The sequence below is a fragment of the Cyprinodon variegatus genome, unplaced genomic scaffold (genome assembly GCF_000732505.1).
Source record: "Cyprinodon variegatus isolate N-32 unplaced genomic scaffold, C_variegatus-1.0 Scaffold67, whole genome shotgun sequence".
Taxonomy (NCBI): Eukaryota; Metazoa; Chordata; class Actinopteri; order Cyprinodontiformes; family Cyprinodontidae; genus Cyprinodon; species Cyprinodon variegatus.
In genome coordinates this window covers 529178-539521 of record NW_015150520.1, presented here as the reverse complement: position 1 = coordinate 539521, position 10344 = coordinate 529178, and the positions used below count along the sequence as shown (strand labels likewise).

At 39.0% G+C, this 10344-nt stretch overlaps 1 protein-coding gene across 1 annotated transcript; it reads right to left on the bottom strand.

Moving 5' to 3' along the window:
- Window positions 1-1371: 1371 nt before the first annotated feature.
- Window positions 1372-9926, bottom strand: naprt (nicotinate phosphoribosyltransferase). Its single transcript, XM_015371958.1, has 13 exons — window positions 9638-9926; window positions 7874-8001; window positions 7723-7805; window positions 6860-6990; window positions 6658-6773; window positions 6296-6492; window positions 4899-5039; window positions 4700-4784; window positions 4547-4627; window positions 4365-4467; window positions 3019-3176; window positions 1659-1766; window positions 1372-1537 (listed from the first exon to the last, which is right to left on the bottom strand). Exons 1-13 carry the CDS (start codon window positions 9882-9884, stop codon window positions 1451-1453), a joined length of 1665 nt encoding a protein of 554 aa, XP_015227444.1. The 5' UTR covers window positions 9885-9926; the 3' UTR covers window positions 1372-1450.
- Between the last annotated feature and the right edge of the window lie 418 nt (window positions 9927-10344).

Genomic DNA, 10344 nt, shown 5'->3' with positions numbered 1-10344 from the left:
CTTTTCACTACGACTTTAAGCTTTAGACAAAAAGAAGCTGAGTATCTACTTAACTGTTCATTAAAAAGGCCAAGTCGGCCTCGGCAGATGGACGCTCACACTGAAACTGGTTCTGCTGGAGGTTTCTTCCGGTTAGAAGTGAGTTTTTCCTCTCCACTGTTGCTGCAAATATGCTTGGTGTGAGGGATTGCCTTTGAATCAGTGAGTCCATGCAATCAACAGGTTTTCCTTAGCTAGAAAACTTTCAACCAATCTGACTGAATGATCTGGTTCAATTGTCTCTGTAAAATGCTCTGAGAAGACGTCTTCTGAATTTTTGATATATAAATAAACTCATATATAATTGAATTATAAAGAACCCTATATTATAAAATAATGATGCAAAGAAAGAAAATCAACAGAAATGGGTTATTTGTCTTTAGTTGGATCCCTATATTATGGATCCCTTTGTGGGCTGTTGAACTATTCAGATTAACAGCATAAAATCATCCACTGCATCGCTGTTACATTACCAACCAACTCAACGCATGGCCAACCACCTTCATTTTCCGTCCCTGAACACATATGCAAATGACAAAAATATTGAAATACAAATCAGTTATTGATATCCATGAGTAATAATGGCACCTACTGTATTATTATAAATCACTAACATTGACTGATACTGACGTAAATGCAAACATATTGATCTTGACCTGTGAAAAACGAACATCAATCTCAGAAAAAAAATCTTTTGTCAAAACATGTATTTTTTTAAATTTATAAATGCTGCTTAAAATACAAACTCGTGTAATTTAGCTAAATATCAACACAGGGTTATTACTGTATATATAGTTGTAATTCATAAAAGCTTGTTTATAAGATTAAAAGTATATTTTTTAAACAAACTTTTGCTGCCAAACAGGTGTTAAACATAATGGTATTAAGTTTATTTCCATGTCAACATAGTAGGAAGTCTGACTCAGAGTTTATACACACACATATCGGTATTTTCTTGCGTAAAGTATGCAGCATGCTGTGCCGCATGTGACTCTACCCTTTGCCATGCAGGTCATTTCAAGGCCAAATACTTTATGTAATTGAGTAAAGTTGGAAGGTTGTCACTTTAAAAATCTAATGCAAACAACAGAGTGAAAAGTTTCTGAAGGTAAACAATGGGAGTATTGAAAACCTGCACTATGAATGTAGCCAAAGTTACACCAACATTTTACAATCTTTGCCTGATTTTTGTGAAAAATGCTTGCAAGAATAGATTGTATCAAAAATGACTAAATTATAAGTACCAATGAATGAAATAACTTTTTTACCTTCCCAGATGACCCCCCAACATGCTCATTTAAACCAAGCTATAGAGACAATAAACACTAACGACAGATTTTAGTTTCAGCAGAAGCACATTTTATTCGGAGGCACTTGACTGAAATAAAAACAAAAAATAAAAAACACATTTTTAGTTGGCTAGCAGGAAGTTGCTGTCATTGCTGCTGCCTTTTTGGAGCTCTGTGACCAAGTTGTGCAGTTTTTCTGAGAGCGCCACCTGGTGAGAGAAAAAAACAAAGTTTTAAAGTTTTTGAATATAGAAATCGCTTCAGAGTCTGCTATGTGACAAAGGAAATCTAAGCAGGGCTGTATCTGATGCAGACAAGATTCAAACTCACCATGTATGCGTCAGGCTCCTGCAGCTTCTTATGCCGGGGGTGCAAAGTCTGCAGGGAGCTCTGGACCTTTGCTCTAGTTTCTGCAGCGCTGCACAGAGGCTCTGTGACCTAGAATGAGGGAAACCGATTAGGTTCCTCCTCAGAATGGCTTTGCAACAATTAATGATTATAATAATTGTATTATATTAATTGTATGATTATATTAATCCAGATAATAAAAGATTTGCGAACAGATTTAATAATGATCATAAATACAGCAGTAAACATAGAATCTGATTAGATGATCAAATCTCATTAGTGACAGAAAAGTTAAACTATACATTAAATATTGTCTGGTTTGTGCATGTAGATGACTTGGTAAACTTTGCTCAATCCAAGAGCAGGATTCAAACATCTTCTTCTTTCATGAATTCCAGGTTTTAATTCTGTACTAATGTTTGTGAAATAATAACAGATTTAATTGTGTTTGCACAGGCTTTAAATCTGGATTCTGCACAAATATCAGCCTGCAAGGCAGAACGGACAAACAGGTGCAAGAATTTGAATTAGAGCAGATTTTTTAATTCAACATTTATCTAACCAGGGGGAGTTGTGTAAATAATATTCGATACACCAGCTTGACAAATCCTCTTTATCATATCAATTCAGAGACAGAAGTGGCCCTCCAATAGCTCTCTAATGTTAGTTATTTCTAGCTGGGCAGGACAACATATAAATGTAACAATAATTAATTGGGGGAATTTTAGAAAAAAGGCTTGGACAGCCTAAATCTGGACAGTTGGGAAGATTGATTTCACTCCAACAAGCACCATCATCCACTGTTCATAGAACCACGTGGACAAGGGATCATTTAGGAAACCTTTGTCAGGTTTACAGGGGTGGATAATCTGGGTCAAGAAAGTTAAAAGTCTGTACCCAGATTAGATCCAATGTTTGCATTTTCTGCTAAACAACACAGACTGGGAGCTAATCACGTGGTTGATTAATCAAGATGAAGGAAAACTAGCCAGGGTTTTAATTCCTGGACCTGGATCTACCTTACATCACTGCGCAAAAACTGGAACCTTGTATAAATATCAGGTTTGAGGATAAGTATTCAGGTGTTTTTTAGAGAGAAAGAACCATCCAACATGTCTCTGTGATGGTAATGAGCTGAAGCAGGTTTCCTGGTAAGGCTTATTTCTTCTTCTACAAGATGAATGTTTTTCTACCAAGACGATAGCAAACATGTTTTGCAATCCCAGGACATGGCTTAGGAGGATACAGTATAAATACTGGACTGGTTTGAGTGGTTCCCATCAGAGAATGTTTGGGAAGACTTGTCATCAATTATTTTTGGAAAGTGTTGTAATAAACCAACCTGTCCTCCTATGAAGACTTCCTTTCGCAGACAGGTCACCTGAGATGGAGTGACTGAAACAGGCAAGTTATCGCCCCCTAGAGGATAGCAAGTGAATGTACACCCCACCTCAGGAGGGGGCTCCACTTTAAGACACAGTAAGTCCAGAAAAGGATGACCTGCAGAGTCAAAAAAAAAAAAGAGAGAGAAACAGTGAGATGAGATTGGCACAAGGCTTTAAAAAAAAAAATAATTCCATTTGTCGTCACTGTTCACCACAGCAGAGCACAGTGGCAGCACCAGAGGAGTATGAGTGGAGGTGGGTGCAAGGTCCAATGGAATTTGACCCACCGAATGATAGTAATATAAAGTATTTACTGATCCCAGGCTATAATGTCTAAACATTGTGAAATGCATAAGACTAAACGTTTATCATACAAATAAACTGCATAATATTTAGCTGCTTCTAATGACAAATATACCTTAAGATCACGCGAAGTACATGCTATGCCATTTGCTATCCATTCTTGATGTTTAGTAATACATTTATTTATTTAAGCTGAGAAGGAAGAAATATTTTATCCAAGAATCCACCCAAAAATATTGGCAACACTTTTCAGGGATTGGTAAGACTGACGGCAAAATAATTGGTATCTACATCGGTAAAAAAAAAGCCAATCTCTGGTTTATATAATATTACATGTTATCCATATTTTTAAGAAAAAAATAAAAGAGTTAACTACTGGTACATTAGTGATCAGTTGCTGTGGTTCATTCAGAAGCTGCAGAAATAAGAAACAATGGGATGATCTATGGGTCATTTTAACTACTTTAGGATTCTTGGTGCTTATGCTGCAAAGATCTGATTTTTTTTTTTTTGACATCATGATGCAAATCCACCTATAGGCTGCCAGATAGGATCCCTACTGCTCTCTATCTGAGCTTTAGGTGCAACTGTAGCTCAGGTGAAAGTCCCTCTGCTTACCCTTGGCATGCTTATAAGCATAAACCTCAACCTCCTGTCTTGCTCGTTTAATGTAATTGATTGGCTATAACTTACAATCACTTTCTTGCTGCTTGCAGATAGTGCTTGTTCAGAATATTCATAATTCGACCAACCAAACTGCACATTGAAGAAGCAACAGTATGTATTTTACTAATAAACGGGCAGAGTTTGACTGACATGAGAGGAAACAGATCAGAAAAATCTGCCGCTATTTGAGCTGTCTTTGAATCGATAAAAAAACTAATCCCAAAACATGGATCAATAATCATCAACAGTAAAAGGGAAGCAGCCCCCTCCTGCCGCCGTAGTTTGCAGAGAGAGAGATGTAGGTCAGAGCCGGAGTATACCCGCTGAATCTCACCGTCAGCATCTAACAATCGGTACACGGCCTTCCTCCCTGCAACTGTGGTCTTCTTTGGTTCCTCACTGATCTTCATCCTCGGTCTTCCTCTCACCTCCACCAGCTTGGAACACAAACATCACAGTACAGATCTCAACGCGACTAAGCCCTCTGAACGTCTCCATTTCTGGTTTAAATAGTACCTTGTATACGCAGCCAAGAGATGGCTGTTTGGTGCAGGTGACCAGATGTGTTCCAACACCGACCACGTCGATCTCATTCGCCTGAAGCAAGAAATCACTAAAAATGAGGAACTTTTAAAAAGCAGATATTTAGCAGCAGGATGCTTTGGTCACCTTCTTGTTGAGTTCAGTCATGCTCTCCTCTGAGATGTTGTTTGTTCCTACGATGATCAGAGAATTAAAAGCTGATACGGAAAACCTGCAGATGTGAAACAAAGAAGAGGGAAGCAATGGATCCCTTAAGAGGTTTTAAATCACATCAAACAACAACAACAAAAAAAATATCCATGAACGCATCATGCAACTCACTCACTGCTCGCTGCAGAGAGTAAAAACCCGGCGAACTTCAATGGACTGGCTGCAGAGGTCTCCGCTGTCCAGACGGACCCCCACAGGCTTGTAACCCAGTTCACACAGCGTCAAGGCCACAGCACAGAAGTTTAACAGCCCACTACTGATAGACACACAGGGAAAAAAAAATTCAATTTTTTCAGTTGTTTTACAAAGTATGGTCAAATATTCTCAGGCAGACAGGTTCCATTTAGAGCGCTTCAACTAGGGACAGAATTCAGGGTTCTGAACCATTTTTTCTGAATATTTTTAGCATGTCCATCCTCCATCTTTTACTGCTCTGATTCCTTTACATACAAAAAAAAGATCAACTCCCCTTCGGCATCAATACAATATTTCTGAAAAAAGTTGAATAGAATATGCAAAATCCTAAAAACATGGAGGGACAGAGGCACGGGTGGTTCTAGACAGGGACCAAAGGGGGCCAGTGCTCCTGTAGACCATGTACTACTACGGAAGACAAAATACTCAAAGAAATTCTAATCATGGTATGTGCTGGAACAGACATGGTTACTGATAAGTTCTTGGAATCTATTTCATTTTTTTCCTTTACAAATTCTGTTTTACTAATTATTTAAAAAACAATAAGGTGATATCTTCAGTGATGTTTAGATAGGATCCCACATTTCATCTGCTAAATGTTTTTTTCAAAACAACAACGACAACAACAAAAATTCACTAATTTTTACTGGTGAATTCATCAGTTTTTCTTGAGTTCTAATTCAGATTTCATAGAAAACTGTAATTTTAACTTAAATTAAGTCAAAAATATGTAAAATTCCTAAATTATTCATGTATATTGACCTAATAATACATAGAATTTTAATTAAACCTAATTGAATAGAAATTTAACTTCATGCAGCTATCTTAATATATTTGAATCCCTTGTCCCCTTTTTTTTTCATGCTTTTCTGGGCCCCCATGGAAACAGGGGGGTCCCCTCCTGGCCCCCTGGTATATTTTTGTCTAGAACCGCCACTGGACAGAGGAAAGAGAATCTACAAGGAAAGAAAAGAGGACACAAAGAACTATAAGATCTAAGAAGAAACAAGCATGAAACAAGAAAGCCTATTATCTTTGGATGCATCCCTGCTGTCACACAATTTGAATGAAAAACAGTTAAAGGTAATGGTCTTTGAAAAAGCTGCTGATACAAATGTCAAAATTTACAGGACATGAGGACTGGGATTGTCTAACAGGACATTTATAGCTAGGTGCAATAGTAATGACTAACGGTCACAGTCAAGTTTCCTTAGACAACACGCAGAGGGAATGGATGGGTGGGATGTTGATAACATCCAACCATTCAAAAGCAGAAAACAGCTGAATAAAATCCCATCTGCAGATGTGAGGGCTTACCATTCCACGCTGTAGCTGTCAATCACAGGCAGGAAGTTATGAGGGTAGGCGATGGCGTAGGATAGAAAAGCCGCAAGCTCGCCCTCACGGATTTTCCCAGGCTCTGCTTCAAGGAGCTCACAGACTCGCCTTAACCAGCCTTTGGTCAGAGAAATCACATCGACTGGATCAGGGTCTCCGTTGGCTGTAACAAGCGTCTGAGTCGATACAAATACAGCAATGGCACAAAACGAGCAAAGATTAATCAGAGGAACTTTAATACAATTCAATTGGACAAAAGGAACCCTTTCTGAATGGTTTGATGATTGATTGGTTAATTAGCTCAAATGGTTTAAAGCTATGAGGAGGGGACATGTACCTACCTGTGGCCAAACCTCCTCTAAAGAACTGAAGGAAGTGACATAAGAATGTGCGATTGTCCCGGCAACAGGAATCCCAAAAAGGAAACCGGCCTGAACATTACTGGTGAGATCAAACCCTGGAAAACAGACCGCTGGGTGAGTCCTAGTAGTTGTTGGTTTTTGACAGGATGGGTACAGAGAAGGGACCGGCGTGTCCAATTACCTCCGATGTGCGTGTAGCGTGAGGCTGTAAGACCCCCGTCTGGTCCCTGGGCGCGGCGGAGCCCCATCTCCAGCAGCTTCCTCTTGTGTCCGGCCGCCAGGCGGAAACGAGCCGCATTACTGCACACCAGACTGAACAGAGGATAGAACGAGGAAGGAAGGAAGGAAGGAAGGAAGGAAGGAAGGAAGGAAGGAAGGAAGGAAGGAAGGAAGGAAGGAAGGAAGGTTTTATGGATGGATGGCTGATGGATAGATGGATGGATAATGGATGGGTGGATGAATGAATGAATGATGGATAGTTGATTTTAGGGGTGGATGAATAATTGATAGATGGATGGATGAATGGATGGATGAATGAATTAATGAATGAATGGATGAATGACTGGATGGATGGATTGTTTTATGGTTGGATGAATAATGGATAGATGGATGGATCATTGATGGATGATGCATGGGTGGATTGATGAATGAATAAATGATGGATGATTGAATGAATGAATTAATTAATGGATGATGGATGGGTGGATGAGCAGATGAATGAATGATGGAAGGATTGTTTTATGGCTGGATGGATGATGGATTGATGGATGAAGGAATGAATGAATGAAGCGATGGATGAATGGATGGATGGATGAATGAATTAATGAATTAATAAATGATGAAAGGATGGTTTTATGGCTGGATGGATGATGAATAGATAATGGATGGTTGGGTGGATGAATGAATGAATGAATTAATGGATGAATGAATGAATGAATGGATGAATGAATGAATGAATGAATGAATGAATGATGGTTTTATGGCTGAATGAATGGATGGATGAATGATTGATGGATGGATTAATGGATGGTTGGATGTCTTTACCTTGCATAATTAACCAGACACAGTAGACTGGTCTCCAGCAGCTGGACCACAGCCAGCGGTCCCTCCACCTCCATCAGAGGCACCTGTAGGTGTGAGAAACCCGTTTAGCTCTGACACCCCGTACTGCTGTGTTTTCAGGACCTAAACCCACCCTGGCAAACACCACAGAGCCCTCTGGGACGGAGCGCAGCGTCACAGCTGAACAGTCGAGGCCTCTCAGGAAGTCGAAGAAGGCGGGGTCGGTGTTGGGAGGGAGGACAGAGCGCAGGAACTCCACATCTGTATCCACAAAAACAGCTGGAGCTTCAGTATGACCTTCTCAGCCTAAATCACATGCTCTTATACAAATATGGGTGATCTGGCATAAAACTGAATCAGATGTGCAGCTAAACTAAACCAACAGGAAACTGTTGCTTTGCAAAAGTATTTATACCTTTTGATATTTTTTTTACACTTAACACCACAAGTCCATTGCATATAACTGGGATTAAATATGATACAGCCAAACAGGTAGTGAAAATGAAATTGAAAGTTAAGTTCTTCTTTTTACTCTGTGCATTTTTTATTTTTTTTTTTGCATGCTTTCTAAGGAAGAATTTCCCCTTCAAATAACTGGATATAACTGGTACTTAGGGTCAGGATAAGCAGAGCGACTAAATTAAACCAAAATCAAGATAAGCTCCTAATAAGGTCAGGATTATAATCTTTTTTTTTAAGTCGTACATTCCTGGTTATAAAGCATTAATAACAAAAGACAAACTAAAGTAAGAGGAGTTTCTGAGCATTTAAAGCTATTAGAACAAGATTGAATATATTTAGACAATGTTAACTTTTCAATGAGTCCTTTGTTTGTTTTGTTTTGTTTATTTAATCCTTCAATTATAGCCCCCATTCTTTCCAGTGATCCCTGGTTTACTTTCTATCGGATTAAAACAACAGATTATTGTTTTGGGAGGTCATTTGGTTGTAAAAAGCCTGTAAAACCAGGTGTGGTTTGATTTAGTGAGTTTTCTAAAGCCTTCAGCAGTGGTATTTATGCAGAGACACTCATTGACCTCAAACGGTGCGCTGTGGGTCTCCTATAGCTATCTACGGAAGAGGATTAGGGCCACTGAAAAAAACAAAAAAAGGTAACTGATTTTTTTTTTTTTTATTTCAGTATCAAATGAGAAAAAAGTCAGAATTTTGACTTTTTTCTCAGAATTCTGACTTTAATCTCAGAATTTTGGATCTTAATGTAGATGGGCACCATGAAGGAAGAGATGCGGTAGCACTCAGCTTTACTGAAAGATGTGAGTTGTTTGGGAGGGACAGTAACATATCCTGACATTACGTGATGCTATTTCATTAATAGAGAAGCAGAAGGTCATTAAAACAAGAGAGCTAGTCTCTAAAACAGACATGGCTACAGCTTGAAGCCAACATTTTTGTTAGCTGTCAGAATTCTGAGAAAAAAAAGTCAGAAATCTGAGAAAAAAAGTCAGAATTCAGAGATTAAAGTCAGAATTCTGAGGAAAAAGTCAGAATTCTGAGATTAAAGTCAGAATTCTGAGAAAAAAAAGTCAGAATTCAGAGATTAAAGTCAGAATTCTGAGATTTAAGTCAGAATTCAGAGAGTAAAGTCAGAATTCTGAGAAAAAAAGTCAGAATTCAGAGATTAAAGTCAGAATTCTGATTTTTTCCCACCCCATATTATACTGAAACATATTTAATAATCAGTTAACCTTTCTTTTTTTTCAGTGGCCCTAATCCTCTTCCGTACCTATCAGTCTGCACATTCTTCTGGGTTTTTAAGTTAAAGGTCAAAATCTGCAGAAACTTTGCTCTCTGGATATCTCGTTTCCTTAAACTCCGGATCCAGAACCGTGGAGGTTCAGATGTTCTGGTAACATTAAAGTAAAGAAGCAGAACTGACCTCCGTCTGTTAGGCGAAAGCTCCGCAGGAACAGGAGGCAGTCCTGCAGCCCAGCGAACAGCGAGAAGCCTCCGCCGAAGGGGTTTTCTCTGAAGAACAGCTCGAAGACAGCGGGCTCCTGGTGCCGGTCGGCCCGCCAGTAAGCGTAGGCCATGGTGAACTGGTAGAGGTCGGTGAGCAGAGGAGGGAACCGGTCCCGGACGGAGCGCTCCAAGAGCCCGCATGACTGAGCGGACAGAGCTGCCATGTTCTCCAGCAGGCAGGCAGAGCTGCTGCTGCTGCTGCTGGGATATCTGGGACTTGCAGTTCTATAAACACCCACTGATCCCTGCACCTGCAACACTACTTTATACCCAAGAGTATTAAAAATGTATATTAAACTACTTTAACACAAATCGGTGGTTATTCACTTTATTGAGATAGAATACTTTAAAATGTATCTCACCTGGAAATGGAAACAACCTCTTTGAGCACGTGACAAAAATATCCTTAACCTTTTCATGTCATGTAACTTCTCCATTTGCTGTTTACAAGACTTTTATTCTGAAATGAGTTATTCAATTATTTGATTTCACAAAAAATATGAAAAACACAATTTAAAAAGCAATTAACTGAAAACATATTGGTTGCTTTACTGAAATACCCATCGCTTTAGACATATTTTCTTTTATTTTAATCAACTCAATAAAAAAAAAAACTCATTGTGT